General features: G+C 37.4%; 1 protein-coding gene and 1 non-coding gene across 2 annotated transcripts; both read left to right on the top strand.

Annotated features, from left to right (window-relative positions):
* Positions 1–131: 131 nt before the first annotated feature.
* On the top strand, positions 132–21,438 carry CRYZL1 (crystallin zeta like 1). Its single transcript, XM_035315701.1, has 12 exons — positions 132–197; positions 3,680–3,757; positions 4,311–4,383; positions 5,018–5,062; positions 9,220–9,288; positions 11,157–11,290; positions 12,096–12,207; positions 16,332–16,430; positions 17,088–17,209; positions 17,696–17,801; positions 19,415–19,460; positions 20,084–21,438. Exons 1-12 carry the CDS (start codon positions 132–134, stop codon positions 20,181–20,183), a joined length of 1,050 nt encoding a protein of 349 aa, XP_035171592.1. The 3' UTR covers positions 20,184–21,438.
* Positions 2,794–2,864, top strand: TRNAG-GCC. Its single transcript has one exon. It is a non-coding gene; the product is annotated as a tRNA-Gly (tRNA).
* Positions 21,439–21,996: the final 558 nt, after the last annotated feature.

The following is a 21,996-nucleotide window of genomic DNA, read 5'->3' as shown; positions in this document are numbered from 1 at the left end:
GGCTCGCAAGTCTTATGTTGCTTGCAAGCAATTTGTATTCTGCTGAAGAACATAAAGCTTTAGTTAACTTGTTTTCTTCATAGATACTGCATGAATCACAGTTTGGCTGCTGCGTCCTTTTTCGGATCGCTATGAAGGCCTTGTACTGTCAGCAGAATTCACCTGGGGAGGAAGTGACCTTTGTCTTCCAGGAAAGAGTGAGTTCCGATCATAACAGCACCATTCATCATTCAGGGGCAGGAGACCCTGGCTGAGTGCCACAAGGGCGTAAGAACACCTAGCTCTTCTTTTAGGCTTGAATCAGTGTTATTGCACAGACAGGTAAATGAAGGTGGGGCAGGAATATTGTACCATCGTGATGCAGCACTTGGCAAGACCAATGGTAGACTGTATTTTATAGACTAGTTTTAGTGACTGTGTTTTAAAAATGGGGTTTGTGAGCATAAAATAAATGACCTGTGGCTTCATATTCAGGCATATCTCTTGACTGGATTTTCTGGTTACCAAAAAAGTAGAAATAGAGCTTGAAAAATTTACTGTGTTTGAAAGGATTCTGCCATTAATTTTCTCTCCTCTTGCAAGTTCTTTGCTCTTAGTAAAGATTGAAATCACAGTGCATCTCCTGCAACTTGAAAGAACAAGAAGACAACTAGTTTTCCATCAAATGTAGTTGAAACTATTGTACTGAAGAGCCTTTCTCTGTTTGATGTAAACATTAATTGGCTAAGCGTAGACGAAGTGGTGGCATAAGGCTAAAACGGGACGTCAACAAGTGTGTATTGATGCAGTATGGGTGTCTGAACAGTAGAAGAATGCTTACATGGTGTCAAGGATGTGAACCTGTGTTTTTAAGTGAATCTCTTACACATACAAAATAAATTAATGGATACCTATATAATATAGATAGGTATGTACCTTTAATATACCTTTAAGTCATATATCAACATGAAACAATATAGTATTGGTGAGGCTCTTGCTTGAATAGCTGTAAAGTCACGGAAGCGAGGCACATTTGATGAACTGCCTGAAGAGAAGGATGCAATAAGATGGCCGATTGTGATACTGCCAAGATGCATACTCAGGGAGCAATCTTAAATCCACTTAAGCTGATTATGAAATTGTGCTTTTGCAGAAAAAGCTTGATCACCCCTCAGCAGCATGTTTTTGGTATCTTCCTTTCAGAGGTTCTAAGAGTCATGCAGCAATAAGGTGAGGTAGATCAGCCCACATAATCCGGTTGAGAGCTAGTAATTTTTTAGAGATTAGTTCACATCTGTGTGATGGCTTCATGACTGCTAGCTCCAGCGTGGAGGAGGGGCTGGGAATACGTAGATGCTGGCAACAGGCAAACCAGGCAGCTCTGGTACACTCTTAGGCATGCTAAATTAGATCTTGAACTGCACTCCTGTGTATATTCTTCGTCTGCCCACTTGCTTATATAAAGCTCTTCAGATAAGAACTAATCCTGCAGGTGTCTGTATAAAGACCAATACTATGGGATCCTGGTCTTAAATTGAAATAAATATTGAAAAAAATAGGAAAAGGAAAGCCGGTTAGTTGACTGAAGAGATGTTAATAGAACAGCAGGTGGATAATGGAAAGTCAGGGGCTTGGATGAAGAATTTACACAGTAAACCTTCCTTACATGGTGATTGGTCAAATTATAATATTGATATATTTAAATTATGAAGCCAGAAGCCAGTTAACAGCACAAATATTGTTTACTTTTGCTCCTAAGGCTTGTATTCTTTTACAAAAAAAAAATGCACTTTTGTTATGTGCATTGTAGTAGTACTTAGGTTCACTGAGCTATGTATACTGAAAGGATATTTCCAAAGAATATATAAGCTTGAATTTACATAAATCCCTTAGATTATAAGCGTTGGGGGGTTGCTTTTAACCAGAGATGCAGTATTCATGTAGTTCATCAGACTACTGGCTTGGCTGTTTTGTGGAACAAAGAGTGAGAATCCACTTTGGTTTGTTTGAGGAGCAGGAGGTCAGTCTGACTGGCAAAATGCCTTCCAATTTTAAAGGAACACCATGTGTTTAGCTCAGCTGGGGTGAGAAAAAGTTCATCTCAGCATTCCTCAGACAGAGGTTCCCCTTCATGTTGCTAAGCCTAGGAGAAAAGCAACAGCTGTTTGGTGGGAACAGTTTTGAAAAATAGATAAAGGAAAGCTTAAACACTTACGAAGATATCTTGACTTCAGAAGTAGAAACTCAGCTCTTAAGACTTTGTTGCAATTATTTCATTTTTGATTCTAAAAGATATTTACATTGCAGGCTACAGGATAACATGGAAATAGTTGGTTTTGCCTCTAGTACCTGAGGCAGCTCTTCAAAAACTGGGGAGTTACCAGTCCAGAACTCAATTTGGCTAATTAAATACTTTAAAGTAGTAGTACTCAGCTGCTTCAAATCATTTCAGCTATCAATCCCAGAAACAAAAGTTGGGTTAGTAAGGGACGGCTTCATTAGTAGAACATTCTTGTGTGTGAGATGCCCATCATTTGTGGGGCTCAACACCAGTCCTTAGTGGTGCAGTTTCTTTGACATCATTGGGGCTACTTGAATATTTACCTCAGTATGACAGCACAGTATCCCAGACACTTGTGTCAAAATTCTCTTAAAATTCTCCATCACTCCTGCAGTATAGTTGGAATTACATATTGAAATTCTTCCAGGCAAGGCTGTGATATTTAACTTGTAGGAACATAAAAGAAATGATTTTGGTAACGATTGAGTGTTAGCAAGGTGGTCAGTTTGTAACAGCAATATGTATTTCATCTGGCATTGGTGGTTCAGTGGTAGAATTCTCGCCTGCCACGCGGGAGGCCCGGGTTCGATTCCCGGCCAATGCAGAAACACCCAAATTTTTGTGCCAAGAAGGCCAACAGCATCCTGGCTTGCATCAGGAATGGTGTAGCCAGCAGAGCAGGGAGAGGTGATCATCCCCCAGTACTCAGCTCTGGTGAGGCCGCACCTCGAGCACTGTGTTCAGTTTTGGGCTCCTCACTCCAAGAAGGCCATTGAGGCCCTGGAGTGTGTCCAGAGAAGGGCTACGAAGCTGTTGAGGGGCCTGGAGCACAAGTCCTGGGAGGAGAGGCTGAGGGAACTGGGGTTGTTTGGTCTGGAGAAGAGGAAGCTCAGGGGAGACCTCATTGCTCTCTGCAACTACCTGAAGGGAAGGTAGGGGGAGTTGGGAGTTGGCCTCTTCTCACAGGTCGGCCTCTTCTCACAGTGGTAGGACTAGAGGGAATGGCCTCAAGTTGTGCAAGGGGAGGTTCAGGTTAGAAATTAGGGGGCATTTCTTCTCATAAAAAGTAGTCAGGCATTGGAATGGGTTGCCCAGGGAGGTGGTGGAGTCACCGTGCCTGGGGGTGTTTAAGGAAAGGTTGGACGTGGTGCTTAGCGACATGGTTTAGTGGGTGACATTGGTAGTAGGGCAATGGTTGGACCAGATGATCTTGGAGGTCTTTTACAACCTTAATGAGCTGATGTTTGACTCAAAGTGGTGTTGTTAATCCATTGCAATATCAGTTTCCTTTTCGTTGAAAACAGATTCTTGTTCTGACTACAAGACAATCTAAAAGACTGTGGGAAAGTGCTTTCAAGAGCTTGAGAGGATCCTACTGGCACATTCATGTTGCTTTGTATGTCTGTAAATTTGTCCTAGGAAAACCTTCATCCTACAAGAGACAATGATGTGAAAGTACAAGTTAGAGCCTGTGCGCTGAGCTGGATAGATACAAAGGTATTTGCCTTTTTTTGTGTGTGTGTGTGTGTGTGTGTGTGTGTGTGTGCGCGCGCGCGCGCGCGCGCAGGGGTGTTTACAGTTTCCGTTGAAGTTCTAAGCCAGTGCCTTATCTGGTAACTGGCACAAATCCATTTATGACATCTGAGGATATGGCTTTACCACTGAGAAACAGGGCACAGGATTGATGTGGTATTCTTTTATCTCTTTAAATAAAAGGCACCTGTGATTTGGTTCCTAATTTATGGAGAAAGATCAGTTGTCACTTGTGAGCTCTTACAGCAAAACCCTTTTATCATCCTCTGCACACTGACTAAGACCTAGTTTGGCTTGTCAGCTAATGACTGTTTTTATTTTTTCTTTATATGCATCTAAATTTAAATACATAAAGAAAAGTTTTAATATTAAATGAGGAATGGGTACCCCCTCCTCTCCCCATTTGGTAGTGGCCTAATTTTCCTGTTGTGAATATCAAACGCTGTAAGATCATAATAAACATGCATAGTTTGAGCCTTGGTAATAGCAGAAAGTTATAACCATTATTTTCATTTAGCTACTGTCAGAAATGAAAATGGAGAAGGAGCTTTTACCTGTTGGTCGAGAAATTTCTGGAATTGTATTGGAAGGTAAGTTAGTACAATTGTCTTGTGAGCGTGTGGAGCAAGAATCGAGGTATGGTAATCCAGAACAAATAGCGTTTGCATGCTACACATTTAATAGTAGGAACTAGAATTTGTTTTCATAATGAGACTTCCCCTAAATTAGTAATGATACTGAAATGAAAGTAAAGGAACTGAGCTGTAGCGCTTGCATATCTGTTCAGAGTGTTTAAAGAAAATGCACAGCAGCTTTCTAAATGAAATGTACAACGATCTTCAGATCTTATCTCCGCATGCTGTAATAACCTTTAATTTATTTGTAAAAAGTTCTTGTTGGAATAGTGAAGGCATTCAGGAATTCCTGCAGCGTTTCATTTGCTTATCCATCTTTGATGCTTAGTTTAGAGCCTTGATCTTTCAAATGCATGTACGTGTGTGTGCTTGCATGCAACTGTTTGTAGATGCGGTGCCAAAGTTTAGTGGAGTAAAAGCTTCACTTTCGGTATATGCATGTTTAACAGAGAACATACATTTTTCACTAGCAGGGTTTATTTAATTTTATCAGCTAGTGATAAACATTGCTCTTGATGCATGCTTAATTTCATCTGTAAACATTTATATTCATACCTTTTTTTCCTCATATTCATATATTCTTCACAAGTTGGAAGAAAGGTGTCCTTTTTTCAGCCTGATGATGAAGTAGTAGGTAAGTTAACACTTGTTTGCTTTCTCAGCTAATGCAATGAGTAATCTTTTTATAATGAATGGCTGAGCTTATAATCATTGCTAAAGCTACAATTGAACATGTATTTTGAAATTTCTAACTGGCGTCACATGAATAAGCACTTATAAATGAAATTTTTCACTAAAAGTGTTCTCCTAGGGAAGGTTTTTGGTTATAAAAAGTTCGGGTCCCCAGCTAATGTCATCTGTCATAGTGCTACAGCCTTCACCGAATCTGTAAGAATATACTCTAGGCATGTATATTCGTGTATAAAGAATATACATGTCCAATTAGCCATGCAAACTGAGTAATCTAAAGGCAACCATCTGAATAAATCAACAACAATCTGTAGTTCTAAACACCACCTTGATGTAATTAATGCATATCTTTTGATTTTTGTGTGCGATACAAAGTCTAGGCTTGTATTTCCTGCCTTCTTGAGGATGATTTTAAAAATACACCTTTAACTGCTAGTGATAAATCTCTTCTGCAAGCATACAAAATTGTTCAGTTTCTTCTAAATCACATCAGTTCTCGATTAAGTGAAGAAATGAAGTGTTTGTAACTTGAATATGCAAGTAGATCCACCAGTTTTAGTGGATTTTCTGAGCTGATGAAAGTAATGAATGTGCTCAGGTGTTTTGCTACATTTGATACAGGCCACATTTAAAAAGAAACACTGGTTCAAGTTGCTTATTCCCTGGAATCTTCATTTTTACTGCAGATGAGAAGACTTTTTATCCTGCTCATGAAAGTGGATTTTGTTCCCCACTAGGTTTACTGTAGGGAGCCTGTGTTTCCTGATCCTGCTGTAAGATTGTTGGCAGAGAAGCCCATCAGATGGGCAAGTGGTAATCGCTGTAGTTCTGTTGTTTGTTTGGGTTTTCTTGTTGAAAACAGACTTCTAGGTCAATCACATGGAAAGTGTTGGGGGCTTTTCCTGTTGGAACTTTGGCAGAGCTTTCATATCATTAGCTTCAAATTTAGCAGAATGAGATGTGCCATCATTATTATTTATTCACCACTGAAAGTGTGACCTTTGCAGGTTGGAATTAGTATTCCTTTTTATGGGGTGCAGAAATGGCTTTACTGTGTTTAATAAAGTAGGACAGTTATGGTCAAGCATTTTCAAGTCTTGCACATGAATAAGTTTAAATTATGAATAGTATCGTTATTGTGAACAGTATTGCTCATTTGGATGAATACCTGACATGCTCCATCTGTTGAATATTTTAAAACAACACTTGTTTCGATCAACTTCTGTTGTAGCTGAAAGAATACAGTTTCAGTAAGTAATTAAGTGGAAAAATAAAAAAAAAATAAAAAAAAACTGTCAGTGGACCTGAGAGTGCTAAGTAACATTCTGAGTGGGAGTAATTTTAAGTCTGAAATTGAGGGAATGGAATCAGTCATGGAATCCATATTTGGGTTGTGAGAGAAGAAGAGATACATTTTGTCTGGGTTTTGGGTTTGTCCAAGTTCTCTGGTTTTTTTATTCTTGAATACTGAATGTTTGCAAATGCGGGTACAGGAGAATTGGAATTCCACTTGTGGAAAGAGGAAGATGAGGAAAATAGCATTAAAAACTTTAACTCTGAAAGAAAGAAAACCCACAATTCTTTTTCTGAACTACTGATATCTCTTTGCATTTCCTTTCAAACAGCTGTTCATCCTTATGTATCGAATATAGTTGCTATAAAGACAAAACACAGGAGTGAAATATTCCTTTTCTATAGTAAATTTTTCCTGACAGGCACACTTCCCAGTTATTGTTGGTGAGAGCTTATTTGTAATTAATGAATGAGCACTTTTACAAGAAAATGAGCAACTGCCAAATGATTTGGTTACCTGTGTACTTAATAACATCAACCTGTTAATAACGAAATAATTGTCAGAAACACATCCACTTAAATTTTACCAATTTACCAATTTATAAATCTACTCTTTCATGTGAAAATAATACTGTGTTCACTGGAACTACCTGGTGTATTAAATTTTTAATCTATATCTAAGATCATACCAAGAATTGTTTCTCCTTTTTTAGATTTTTTTGTTTGGTTTGGTTTGGTTTGGTATTTTCCTGATCCTTCTTTTACCTTCCAGAAGAGATTTCTTTGTCTATGTAGTGTATTCTGTTAAACAGTCTTCTGTTTGGTTAAGATATATCCAGGAGTATAACCTCAGACCTGCCATTTTGAGATACTACTTGACAAGGAGTCAAGAATGTCAGTTTTGTTTGTTGCTCTCAGCATCTTTTAGCAATCAGTTATACCATGTTGCTCATTAAAATGAGTGCAGGGGAAATTACCTGGAGAGCTAAATCAGCTGTAAATACTTGGAGACACGTACCTAAATATAATATGTATCTGCTTAGAAATTATGATGGTTAGACAGCTTGAGTGTCAGTGCTTCTCCATGCCTCATTACTAAATAAATAAATGCATAAAAGCCCTATGCTACGTGGAGTATTTCTGACAAATAAGGTGAAAAATCTGATTTTGTACTTGTGTCAAACACTTGATGTGCATAGTGTATATAAAATAAAGGTCTATACTTAATGTTGGAGCTTCTGGAAGCATTATGAGGTATACTGGCTTAAGAAGGTCAAGGGCACAGCTCTTTAAGATGCCATATCTCCTATGCTCAATATAAGGGTCATTTTTCTGAATGGTTGTAGAGACCCTGAAATCAATGCAAGCTGACAGCAATGTATAATGACTCCTTGGAGGCTGTAACATACTAGAGTCTCTAGTGTTAGAAGATAATGCAGCTTGTACCTGAGCTTTTTTCATCTGTCAAGAAAAGGGATGTCTTCATGTAATATTCATTCTGCTTTTTTTTGTTTGTTTGTTTTGTTATAAGATGTTAGAATGCAAACTGTTTTAGGTGTCAAGGCTATTATAGTTTACTATAAAGATAGCTTCTATAATTTATAGTCTATATAATAAACTATGTTATAGTTTACTATAAAGTTATCTTCATTTGGAGTATGATACTGTATTAACCATCTGAGTGATGCTTTAGGATAGAGGATATTTCTTAGGGACATTCTTCTTTCATATTTGTTAATATTTTGTATGTTAAAGTAGAGGATGACTAAGTGTGAAAGTAAAATTGAATTGTTCGTGATGTTGTAAGAAAGTGTGTTCTGAGATTCTTGCCCTTCTTGCATTATTTCCTAATTGTGTAACAGCTGCTGTAGATAGCTACTTTGAGCTTTTTATTGTTGTTGTTCCATAGAAAAAGCCTTGAAAGATCTGCAGATGTATATTGCAGCACATGTTTTTGAATGGGAGTTGTGAAAGAGTGGTGGAAATAGCAGCCAGATTTGCTAAGGATTATCAGCTGAAGCCCTTGCTTTGGTCTAAATGGAGTACAAGAGTTGGGTGGGAGAGGGGGAAGAATATTAAGTGTTTTACCCAGGAAAGAGGGCACGTATATTCAGAAGACTGGATGCCAGAATCTACTGCTCATGCATCTCCTTATTTGCCCAGTGGAGGGAAAAAGCACTGCTATGACCAGGATGGATTCTTCTGTCCATTCTGTTTGCTTTCTGTCTTCTATGGGTGTTTTTACCTTCAGTTTCTCTTATGTGTTCCATCTCTTTAGAACTTACGCTCACTCATTCTTGCTTGTTCTTCCTCTGCTTCTCGCTGTCATTTTTTGTTGCCTTTGTTAACAACATGCTTACCTCTAGTCTTCTGTTCTAGTGCCTCTAGCTGTAATGTAGCTTGGTCTGTGCCTATTTGCAACATGAAACCTTAATTTTCTTTCTTGTTAGCCATGGTCCAGAGCAGAAAGTGGAGCACTAATCAGAGTGAGAGAAGTGTGAAATAAGTTCAGACATGACCTGACAAAAATCAAGGGTGCCAGTAGTGAAAATCATTCAGTAGTTTCCCTATTTTTTATCCACCCAACCTCAAAGTGCTGTTTGAAGCACCTCTGGAACTATCTTGTGCACTGTGCCCACAGTGATTGCACAGGGTGTTACCTTGTCAAGTTCTCTTAACCTGTCATAAGCCTGACAAGAGGGCAAACTGATCCACAGGCCTAGTGGGACAAACAATTTCATTAGGAGCATGTTTTGGTTATAATATAGGTTTGCTTGAAATTAAAGGTCTATGTTCATTTTTTTTCAGGAATTTTGCCCCTGGATTCTGAAGAGTCTGGTCTTTGTGAAGTTGTTCTAGTTCATGAGCATTATTTGGGTATGTAGTTGATGTATTTTGCTAATATTTTACTTACTGTACCTTTAGAATTCAGTTTCACTTTTGTAATAGGGAGTTAAGTCACTTGGACTTTGGGACAAACTTGTGTAGCAGCGTTCAGACATCCTGTCTACTCCACCTATTTATAAAAGCTTTGAATACCATGCACCTCAAAGGCTTTTTATTTGCTGTTATCTTTTAAGGGGTTAATGTTTTGTCTAAACCATGCAAGCTGACTCATCTTTTTTTATTTCCTTCTAACTTCCCTTCTTGTTGCTTCACTTTTTTTTCTCCATTTTTCTCACCTCCTCTGACAAAAAAATTAGTAAGAAATTTTCCTCACTTTAACCCAATTCAGGAACATCACGTGTCACTGAACTAACAGATGGGATAAAATCAGCAGACTAGAAGCTGGAGAAAGGAATTTTCAAGGACTGAGGATCAGGGAAAACCCCGTATTGAAACTTTCTTCTCAACTATTGTGACTTTCCAGTTTCCCTTTCCTGGGCTTAGGGTGCCTTAATGTATAGAATACTGAATTTGGGAGCCTGTGCTTCTCCTGGCTGTTATATTCCTTTAAGTAAGCTACTCTTGCTCAAATTTGTTTGTGTTCCTGTACCTGTCCGTGAATTTAACTTCTAATAAATCCCTTCTTTTGCTGTTTAAAGTAAGTCAGAAGATCATTTCCATGTTGTTGTTTTTAATATATCCGAGGCATAGCTCAACATAAACAATACTTGTTTGAAAATGAAGTCTTCCTGACTAGCTTTGGCAGATTTTGAAAGGGAAGCTGTGGACTCATGGGGATGAAAAACATTTGTTCTTTCTAACTTTTAAAAGTACAAATCCTGGGATCTGTGCTTATAACTATCCATGATCAACTATAGGCAGAAAAGGCTTTTTTTTTTAAACCTTCAATACTTTACTTTGTGCTTAGTAGTATCAGCTGCTACAAGTGTTGATGCTGATGATAATCCCTAGATTTTTTTTTATTTTTTTTTTCCAGCACATAGATATAGGATCCTAGGTGATTGCATTGCTTACACTTGTATGTAGCTCCCCTGATTCAGGCTAAACTGCCAATTCTTAGTCTTAGAGGTAGACTGGACTCTTCCATTCTTCCTTTCTAGTGCTTTAAGAGGCTGGTGCTTGCTTATTCAGTTCTGTTACAGACTTTTTTTTTTTGCTTAGTATCAAGCTGTCTGCTAAATCATGTAAATTGCGTACATTAAAAATGATACTTGAACTTGGGATTTCTAGCTGACAAAGCTGTTTGCTAATTTTACCTCCCCAGGCATTTAAGCATGTGGATAGAATGGAAAAACACTTTTGCCTGTAGATAGAGACAACAGAAAACAGATGACAAGTAATGTTATCTTGACCTTCATTTCTCTCAGAATGTGCTATAACCTCCAGAAGCTGTTTATACCCATGGATTATGAAGTAGAGAGAAGATTATAACCTATAGAGAAAGAATTATGAACTCATGGGGTGGAACTTGCATTGTATGTTCTCAGTATTAGAATCCTCCTTGTGAAGAGACCTCCTCAATTTTTTTCTGTCAGGTGGTTATGGTAGGAATGGGTCTTTTTTCTTTTTTTCCTGTTTAAATGCTGTACTGATTATTCTCAGAATAACAATCACCTTTTGTACTTCGTGCACTCCTTCTAACACTGCCATGAGCCACAACATTGGAATATTGCCTTTGTGAAATGGATTATAATTACATTTATAGATGATTTGACTTGTGTAATTGTCTTTCATGTTCTAGAAAGTGATGAAGCCTAAAAATCATTCAGACTGAAATGTTGGGGACTTGCTGTTTTTTCCCATCTGTTTTTGTGTTGTTGTTTTTTTCCTCAAAACAGTTCGTAAACCAGAAAAAGTTTGCTGGGTTGAAGCAGCAGGGACTGTTCGTGATGGCGTCCGAGCATACACAGCTTTACACTACCTTTCCCAAGTCTCTCCTGGAAAAAGTGTCCTTGTAATGGATGGAGCAAGTGTAGGTAACAACTGCGCAGTAACAAATTTGGTACAGATTGCCTCTGCTGTAAATAACTGTCTTATCACCAGAAACACTGGATTTCTTACAACGTACTAAACTTACCGAACTCTCTATTCTATTCCTGGCAGCACCCTTAGCTTAATGGATTAGTAGGAAGGGCCCTCCCACATAAGATACTGAGCCAAGAATACAATCTTCTACATGTTGTATGGGTCGCGAAAAGGTAGTTCTTTTCTGCTCTTTTACTTTGAGGGATTTTACTTGAAGCCTTCAGGTATAACTGGAGGAAAGTGCCTTAATTTTTTTATTCCTTTCCCACCACTGCTTTTCAGCTTCTCTCAGATATAAATAATGTAACTTGCATTGCTGCAGTCTTTGTTGCTAACGAAGATGTGGAGCTTGCCACAGCCAAGATTTGCTAATGTAAATGCAGCTGAAGCTGTTTTCCTGGTAGTACTTCATCCTTCAACAATCGAGCAATCCCAAAGCTAGCAGTTGCAATTGCAGTTACAGTACTTCAGTTTCTAAAGTAGGACCTGAGCTATTTTGGTGAAGAGGAGAACTAATTAACTCCTAAAAGTTGTTCATAGCTTCTAGTACAGGGAAAGACTCCTTTGGCTTCGTTTGAAATAGAAGCAGATCAGTGAATACTCAAATTCTTGGTTCAAATTTTATTAAAGGAGTAAGTTCACTTCTGGTTACTCTTCTGACTTCTCCTGCATGGCCTTTGCAATATAACATTTCTTAGAGCGCATCAAGTTGTTGCTGTAAATAAGCCCATCTACCTTCTTTTCTTCTGCAGCCGTTTGGTACAATAACTATTCAGTTAGCACAACATAGAGGAGCTAAAGTAATATCTACTGCCTACAGTCTTGAAGATAAGCAGTTCCTGGAGAGGCTTAGACCTGCTGTGGGTAAGTTGTATTCTTCAGTGCTGATGTTTATGCTTAAGGAGAACTTCTTGAAACATATTTTTAAACTAGAAGCTTATTTCAGTAGCTGAAAACTAAAATAGAAATTTAAAATTAGTCTAATTAAATAGTCTTAAAATGTATTTTGTACTTCATACTTATTTAACTTCTATTTTGGGTGTATTTAATGATTTTTTTCTTCTTCATTTACATTTTATTCTTTGTTATTCATTATTATGGTGATGTCTGTCTCTAAGTACTTTCCATCTCGCATACTAGGGCTCTAGTTCTGACTTTTGGCCTAACCACTCAAAAATGTGTTCACTTTATGAAAGTGTTTCCTGTGAACAAGAAGAAAGCATTACTAAATCGCCAGTCTCACAGTTCGTAATCTATGTACCCGAGTCAGAGTTCAGATGTAATCATATACTTGAGATAAAATATTAATCAGACTCTAATTTCTTCTAATAGTGTTTTATCAAGCTGTGACAGCTGTTTCAAGTACTGTTGTAACTGTAAAATGATGCATGTTTTACAGTAGTCGGATGCTCCGAGGCTTTGTTGGATTTTCCTATTCGCTAAATGAGCTTTGCATTAGGTATAATACTTGCATTCATCTACGACTTCTATTTCTACCCTGTTAATTAAGTTTTCTGTCTCACCACCCCCTCTGTTATAAATAACAGTGCCATTTGAAACATGGGAGAAGGCTCTGTAAAATACACTGGCATATTTTTTGATCAGACTTGTATTTTTAATCCAATTCTGTAGAGTTGAGGAAAGTAGAATATTTCTTTATCCAGACTGTTCTAAAATAATGGGTGGTGTTGCAAATCGAAATTCATGGCAGTCCACAAGCTCTGCTGTACAGCGATCGAAAGGTTAAAACTAGTGTCTGCTTGTTCTTCCTCCTCAAAATGCAAAGACTGCACAGTACAGTAAGTTAACATTTTCAAGTGTATGATTTTTTTTTTGTCATTCTTTAAGAAATATATGTAAAAGTAGAGGTGGTGGTTGTTGTAAGAATGCCTAGTATGAGGGGGAGCTTTGTGTATTCAGTTACGTCTGCGTATGTTACAGTCACATCAAAATATGTATGAGTTGAGATGAGATCTGATTGTAAAAGATAATGTCAAGGTTAACTGTCCCCGAGTCTGACTCCTTTCTTCTATGTTGTTTTGTGTAGTAAAATCATTTACAATCTTGGCTTTCCAAGTGGAGAATTACCAGCAGTTTTGAAATCCTGTCTTTTGGTCTGAGTGACTAAGAACAGGCATTACTGATACGCAGGTGCACATACTATTGTCCTTGTGTTCTCCCTGCTGGCGCAAGAATTGTAAGCTAGCAGAGGGATGGAATAAGCCAGAGAGCTGTTCTTTAGACACTGAGAGAACGGAGTTCTTGGCAATTTTGATTCCTTTCTGGCTCCTGAGAACAGAACTGGCAGTGGAAGCACAGAGACAACACAGTGTGCATGTGCATTCCGGGGCTGCACATCCACACACATCTGCAGGGCTGGGGAGTGATTCGCTTCCAGCCTACCAAGTGAGTGTTTTCTCTTCCAGTAGTAGCTCTGGAGCGCTGATAATGCGGCAGGAAGTGGAGTGCTGTGCAGAGGTTATTACACAATAAGAGGGAGAAAAACATTTTTTGCTGTCTGACATAATGATCTTCAACAGGGTAGCTAGCGCAAAGTTTTGTGCTGGGAATGTAACCAACCGTTTCTTTAAAGACCCTGCAAACTTGCATCTACATTTTTATATTGTCTCAATTTTTTCTCAGTTTCACCTCATTATTTTTCCTTTTATTTCAGAAATCTTTTTTTACTGTAGTAGAAGACACTACAGACACCAGAATGTAAAGCATTTTGTGAATGCTGTCAATATCTAGAGGCTTGTTATGCCAGCTGCAACAGGGTAAAAGAGTAAATACCAAAGACCTTCTAAAATTTCACTTTGTAATATTGGATTCATTTTGCTGATGTGAGAACTTTAATAGGTAAGAAAGGGCTCAGCAATTTTATTATTCTAACCCTGTCAGCATAGGCTAATACAACTTTGGTTTGCATGGCACACTTTTTAACTAGCATTTTTAAATTACATGAGTGTCAATATAAGTGGAGTAAGTAGTCCAAGTGTTGCTAGAGATAGCTCAGCCGGCTTGCTTCTAATGTCTGTGGTTCAGGTTTTTTCACTTTTGAGTTTGCTTGGTGGCTTTCTGTTTTGCTTTTAATGCCAGTCTATCAGCTGACAATGAGCCACAGTTGGTGTTTCAGTAAATATGTCATAACTAGCTGCCTCATGAAATGGTTGAAACAACCACCTCTTGTAGCAAGAAGGCTGTTGCTTGTGTATTAGAGAGGAAGGAATTTTGAATTGCAACTTCATTTCAAATAAAGATATAACCTGTGTACAGCATTAAAAAGAGAAATCATCTGAGTGCGAGGTGGGGTGGGGAAGCCACTGGTTTTGGTTTTATCAATAAATATGATTCCGATGACGGATGTAGATGTTCAAGTTTATGTTTAAGGATTTGTATTTAAGCCACATGCCTTCAGTAATCTCTGGAGTAAATATAATAGAAATAGAAACAAAATAATGAGAAGGAGAGAACTACAGTGAATTTTGAAATGCTGATGCCTGTGTTTCAAACTAGAGTCAAAATATTAAATAATGTGAAAAGTTACTGTTGGAGAACAGAAGGCATATACATATACACACCACCTGTATGCATATACACATCAACATGTATTTATTCTGCTCCCTAGACTACCCCCTGGTTTTGTTTTTTTGTCTTGTCTTGTTTTTTTGTTTGTTTGTTTGTTTGTTTTAAACCCAATATTGAACTTTCAGTGCATGTTTCTGGTAAGAACTCATCTGAGACTTCATGGCTGTCTTGAATGCACTCAGTAAACCAAGTAGAAGGTCTTTTGTATGGCAGTTCTCAGACTGTGTAGCAGATGTTGCCGGGTGAGAGTGATCTCTGGAAGCAAGCAGTGGTAATATTAGTATTTCTACTTCTCATCAGCAGGGAGAGAAGAGAGAAATGAAAGCCTTTTTGCCAGTCAGAATAATGTTAGTTTAGAAGTTGCGCAAGTCATAGAAGGAGAAACTGAACCAATTTACAAATGTTTTGTGAGAAATTTCTCCTAAATTACAAAGGACTGTAGAAAATGATATAACTTGATGCTTTTCCATACTGAAGAAAGAAGGTACTGGAGAGAAATTGTTACAGCATTTTGCTGGGAAGGAAATTGAACGGCATTTTGATGGGTACTCATTGAACCACTGGATTGATTTAAGTAACCAAACTGAATTTTTGCTAAACAGAAATCAGAAAATGGCCAAAATGATTAAACTATTTCCTTTTGATAGTGAGATTTTAGTCTATTAAATCAAAATTGTTCTTAAAAAGTAAAACTACATTGATACATTTTTTTGCACCATGTCAAATTGCCTTGTTGAGAAAATATCTGAGGAAACTAATAACGAAGGACAATGATCGGTTTCTTCAAATCAAGAATGTCAACAAGAACTTCAATCAAGAACTTCAACAACTTCAGCAATCTAGTCAGTGGCTCATTAGCAACTGAATTTATTGGGCTTTTACCTGTTTACTTCTGACATGAGAGACTTCATGCCAGGGAGAATAGGTTTTTGTTTCCCACTGATGTGGAAGCAAGAGAAGGGCTCCGCAAGAAGAGGCGTTTATGTAAAGCAAGGGAAGAAAGCTGTGCTTGTAAAAGTCTCCCAGAGCATTATTGCTGCAGTTATCAGTCTGATAGATGATTTGAAAATTGGAGACGCGAAATAAGGTACCTCCGTATCTCTTGGCCACTCCAGAACTTGGTATTTTTGGAGGAACTTTTGAAAAAAGTCAGCATACTAAATCCTACTAGATCCTACCAAAAATCAGAAACAAACTGGAGTTTTACTTCTGGATTAATCTAATACTTATTTTTTGGTGTTGATTTTGCACTGTATTGGAAAATGAAAAACAATATGTTGACTTCGTTTTTTGGCTTAGCTGTAAACTTGCTCATAATACTTACAGAAACTAGGAACTCTTGTGTTGTGAATCTAAACTATATTTTTATTGCAACTGACCAAATGTGCTGCTTTGTCTAGCCCGAGTGATAGATGTGTCGAACGGGAAGATAGATGTGGCAGAAAGCTGCTTGGAAGAAACAGGTGGCCTGGGAGTGGATATTGTAGTAGATGCTGGAGGTATGTAACCAATGAGAACCTGGTCTTCAGAGTAGCGTTAAGTGTTTTTGATTATTGTTTCCAAGTAGTGTAGGTGGAAGCTGCATCACCTCAGAAATTTACATTTAACAGCTTGATCCCGTGTACTTTTATGCACCTAACTTTACTCAATAGATCTCCTCATATCACCCTCTAGTGGAAGTATCTAATAATGTTGGTCAACTGCTAAATTTGTCTGAAGTATTTCTCTATTTAAAGCTGAAAATTAACGTTTTAAAAAGTAGACCCATGACATCGTTGTTTATGCTACCTTAGTTAATAATCTAAAACAATCATAATAGTTGAAAAGTCTGAAGTTACTATTTTTAAATGAAACAAAGAACTTCTTAGAGTTCCGCCGAAATGTCTTAAAAGCAATATGTATTTAATTTCATGAATCTTCTGCTTTCTCGGGTATTTTCATGAGGCTAACAGCATAACTGAATTACAGTGCTGTTCCAGAGAGCCGTCATTGTTTGTGTGTGCTCATATGCATAGTTTGCAACTTGTTTTGTACCTTAAGACCTCAGACTGTAAAAGAATCCCAAGATACATGGTTTTCAGTACAGGAAGAGATAAACAATTTTCAACAGTGACTTCTTTCTTCTGAACTTGAATGTATTCTCGTGTTTTTTCCAGTAAAATTATATAGTGCTGAAGATGAATTGACTTCAAAATCACAGTTGCTGCCTCATAAGCATGACATCATCACTCTTCTTGGTGTTGGGGGACACTGGATAACAACAGAAAGAAATCTGCAGGTAAAGATATTGTGTCAGCAAACTAGTTTGTACCACATTATCTATATGAATGTGTCTGAGCTTCTGCCATGGCTGAATGGCTCCCCGCTGTTAAATAACATCAATTTTTACTTAAGAAAACTTTCATATCCAGAAAATGGAAAGCATTCAGCTTTAATTTTCTTCATTTTATTTTCCTTTGTGACAATTTTGGGGCTGTCTTCTCTAACATAGTAAGTTACTAGCTTGGCTATACCAAGGAAATATTAAAGGATCTATTTTGTTTGGCTCAGAATATTAAACTGGCCAGACAGAAAAGTATCATTGAAAACTAAATGTCACAAGTTTATTTTACTTGTTTGAAGAATGGCCAAAGGGTGTGTTGTGTTTTTTTGTTTGCTTGCTTGCTTGTGTTTTTTTTTTTTAACCATAAATATAAAATAACCATTTAACCTTTATTTTTCTAAAGGGAAAGATAACTAAGTATTTTTCTTCATTTTGGTTAAGCTGGATCCTCCAGATAGCCATTCCTTGTTTCTTAAAGGAGCTACAGTCTCCTTTCTGAATGATGAGATATGGAACTTGTCCAATATACAGCAAGGGAAGTATCTCTATATCCTTTTGATGGTAACTGAATACTGACTGCTGAGGAATGGGTGAAAATGTAACAGAGGAATTAACTAATACCTTCTCTTCTACTCACACCTGTAACCTAAGGCTTAAAGTTCAGCACAGCTAAGCATTACATTGTAACTGAAAGACAACATCTTTGCCTTTTAAGCAAAGTCCTGGTATTCCTTCTAAGTACATGCTTCTTTAAAAGTAACAGTGAAGCATAACACATGCTGGAGAAAGTAATGTTTTGGTTAGAGACTGAGCCAGTTAGCTGAAGCTTTAATTCTACAGGTTTTTACATGATACATAAAGATTTTGGAATACAGTCAGTTTAACTGTAAAAGTTAAAATATGTTGGCTTCATAACCTTTATGTTATTTGCAATGTTATATATGTAACATGTCACTTAGCAAAGGTGTGGGTGTGGAAAGAGGAGTGACTCCTTCATTTGCATTACCTGTGTTTGGTCTAAAGGAGCTGGACTCTGAGCTTTTTGCTAGCAGGACAGTCTTCAGTGGATTGCTTCAAGTAATAGAAGGTTTCTTTATGGCTTTAAGGACCCTCCCTGTTCTGCACTGCAGCTTAGGAGATTGCTGAATCACTTTTGCAGTTTAGCAGAACAGCAGAGGCAGGTGAGGATTAAGTCATTATATTTGAGAAAGGACTAACTATATTGCAGAGAAGCCCTCCCCTCCTCCACTAAACTCTAAAGTAGATTAGGCAAGGTCAGGCACACTGAGGAACTATTTATGGGATATAGGTTATCATAAATGGTTTAATCTTTTGGTATTTCTGTTGAATGCTTACCAAGTAGATATCCATATATATATATATATAAAAAAAAAAGTAAGCTGACTAAAACTGTTGTGTTTTTTTTGTCATCTCCCATGGTATCTTTAGTAATAACAATGTTCTATCACCACAGGCTTTAAAAGTTGATAGGAAAAATCTGCTTTTAGATATCTACATCTTATGCAATTCCTGAGTCTATGGCACGAATAGTTTCTGAAGAAATCACAAGATGATAACTTTTCAAAGAGGCTTGAGATCCAAATGTTAACCATATTGCTCTTAAAATGAATGTAGGAACGTGGTTTTTTTTTTTAGTTTCATATAAACACTAAATAGAGGATCATCTACTGCATTGATAGAAGTGTTATTCATTAGCTAAGATAATCCTTAAAAGTACACAATGTTGCTCCAAGAATTTACAAACTCCACATTTTATAATGATTTTTACCTTTGATTTCTCTATGAATAGAAGGGATAGTTTAACTGTTACCAAAATTAGTCATTTTTATTCCGCACAAAAAGTGCGGTTGCCATTCCAATTAATTAGTGTTGTACTTTACTGCAGACTGCATTTGTCCATCTTAGCCCTTTGCTTTATTTTATTTTTAAGTTATGTTTTCTATATTTAATTTCTGCATGCTATTGTAGGAAAGGTCATTTTTGATATGTGCATAAATCTGATCTAATGATTGCAGTTATGGTTAATTTTTCTGCTTGATCCTGCTGGTTTTTTGTAAGTACAGGGCTCTTACCAATAAACCTGATGCTTGAAAGAATTATTTGTAGATACGCTGTTACCTTGACAGACCTCTTAGATACGCATTTTAGAAGACATAATGGAGAAATTATCAAGTAGCGTTTTCAGGTAAGATGATTATTTTTCTTTATTCAGCCTCTTGCCAGTGCTGTATTGGGATGCTGAGGGAAAGATGCCTCAAATAGCTTATGTGGTTATGTTTATAGTCTCTTTGTAACATAGCCGGCTAAGCATAAGGAAATTTTGGTAAAACCCCAGATTTTGCTGATGCCAAATCAACAGAGGCAGCACATTCTTTTCTTGGTGGAGGAAGAGCATATATCTGTCTGCTCAGCAGTGTGTCTGATTGAGAAATGGTGCTGTGTGTAAAAGACAATAGATCTGTCTAATATTCCTCTGTAAGAGTGACAGCTTCACTAGATATGAAGATAACCATAATGAGGTGGGAATGGAAGATCCTTCCTATTAATGCTCAACAGTATTGCTGTTGAGCAAAAGCCTCTCCACCACCACCTTTTCCCTGTAAGAAGGATATCTTTTAATTAAACTTCTCTTTCCTGTTTGCTCTAAGGCTCTTCCTTCTGCAAACCCAAGCAAAGCTATAAAACTTTTATTGTGTTTAAGGAGTAAAGTTTGCATAGCGAAAGTAAAGTCTATAGCAGTAGTCCTAGAATGTTTCTGTTGATCTGAGCATGCCCATCAGACGTTTCTGACATACTGTTCCATTTTAGGCCTCAGCTGGATGAACCGATCCCATTGTATGAAGCCAAAGTTTCTATGGAAATAGTTCAGAAGAATCAAGCAAGAAAAAGACAAGTCATTCAGTTCTGACACATAATTTCCCAATTTCTAAGCCTGTAGAAGATAAAGAAACAAAGTATTTAAGAAGTAAATTAATGTACGCTTTCAAATAATTCTGTAACCAGAATTTAAAGATCTTTTGTACCTTGGCACAAATGGTCTGTGAAGTTCCTGAGACTTCAGAGGATTTTTCTGGGACTCAGTTAAGCAAAATGTTTCCATCAGCAACTACTAGAGACAGTCTTGACACACAAATCTTGACTGCCCTGCTTGCTTTACAAATGTCAGTAACATCTATGTGCAACCTCATTTGTTGTTTTTCAACCATAAGAAATTAAAGTGGAAAAAAATGCTGGTTTGGTTGTTTTAGTTCTCCCTTCTACAGCGCCTATTAATAATCCCCTTCAGGTTTCCTTTTTCTTTTTGACTACATTGAGACTGAGCACTGCCTGTAGTACACTTAAGTCTTCAATGCACATTTAAAATTGTTCGATAATTGAAAGACAGGGTGGCCAAACCATCAGGATTGGCAAAGATCCTAGAGGGGAGAGATGGTGCTTAGAGCGGGAGATCCCTCCCTGCTGATTTTCTTCATTTTAGCAAGCAGAGACTGTAAACCTGACTTATTAGCTTATGGACTGTAGGTACTACAATTGTGTGATTCAGCTGTTTGACACACTTTATGTTTGTTATAATGTTCTTTGATATCTTTCCAGTAAGATTTTTGTGTTCTGTGCACTTTCACTTCTCCTTTTTAACCTCAGTCCTATGCATAGCACAGCTCAAATCTGTTTATCCAGCATCCTCTATTACCATGCCTTTTCTGCAGATCAGTAGTAGGGAGGGAACTGCTGTTTTTCTTCAAGGCATGTGGTTTCCTACTTGCTCTTATTTGATAGCATTTTTTTTTAAGTGGACACCAGCACTTTGAACCAGTGTAAGAAGTTAGAATATTTGAGTGAAAATGTATTTGAGTGGAAATGGGTCATCTAGAACCATGATTACTGCATCTTCTGTCAGTCACGGGACGCATAGGTTATTAATAAAATGATGCAAGGGAAGGATGTAAAAGCATGAATAAATCTTATTTTAACTACTGGTGAGATGTAACACAGCCTTGAAAATAACTAGGGCTTTTACGCATGTGTGCACGTCTAAAGTATGCAAGTCCTCTGTTAGTTTGAAATATCTGAAGCTTTCTACCAACTGCTGATTTTTTCCTAATGTTCATTTTAGCTTAAATGCTTGTTAAATAAAGTGTATCAGAGGACGCCAAATAAGAGAAGGCTTAATAAAACAGGAACAACCAGTGACAAAACTGCAGAAGAGAGTTTGTTTTTTGTTTTTTTTTTAATAGCATAGTTCTTATTTTACTAGATCTTCTGTTAATAGCTATGTTGTTCCTAATGTGAGAAAAATCTCAAATAATTTTCTTCAGACAGGATCTTCTGTGAAGCTGTTTTATTTGCAATTGCAATGGCAGGCATCCTGTCAATCGGGAGCGCATTTGAGTAAACAAATCATAACCTTTTATTCCCTAATACCCAAAGCCTGATCACCTCCTGTTTCTTCATTGGCTGAGTACTACAGGTTCACAAGCTACTCGACGCTCCTCTATACCATATATGTACCATTTTTCTTTTTTTCAACCCTTTAATTTCTCCTTTCTTATGTTTTGAGAACTTGTGATCTTTGTGTTACTGTTCTCACACTGCTCATCCTGCTTTTCTCAAGCTTCTACCTTATTTTGGAACAGTGAGGCCTTCTCCTTATTATGACTACACAACTACCTTGGAATAAAGAAAAATCATTCTCTACAGCACAAACACAACTTTGTTTCTCA

Source organism: Oxyura jamaicensis, chromosome 1, assembly GCF_011077185.1.
Source record: "Oxyura jamaicensis isolate SHBP4307 breed ruddy duck chromosome 1, BPBGC_Ojam_1.0, whole genome shotgun sequence".
Taxonomy (NCBI): domain Eukaryota; kingdom Metazoa; phylum Chordata; class Aves; order Anseriformes; family Anatidae; genus Oxyura; species Oxyura jamaicensis.
This window is presented reverse-complemented; position numbering and strand designations above follow the sequence as displayed.

Coding starts and splice junctions, on each gene's coding strand:
- CRYZL1 (XM_035315701.1), top strand. CDS start 132: ATGAAGGCCTTGTACTGTCAGCAGAATTCACCTGGGGAGGAAGTGACC. Junction 4,384..5,017: donor TTCTGGAATTGTATTGGAAG/GTAAGTTAGTAC, acceptor ATTCTTCACAAG/TTGGAAGAAAGGTGTCCTTT. Junction 9,289..11,156: donor AGTTCATGAGCATTATTTGG/GTATGTAGTTGA, acceptor TCCTCAAAACAG/TTCGTAAACCAGAAAAAGTT.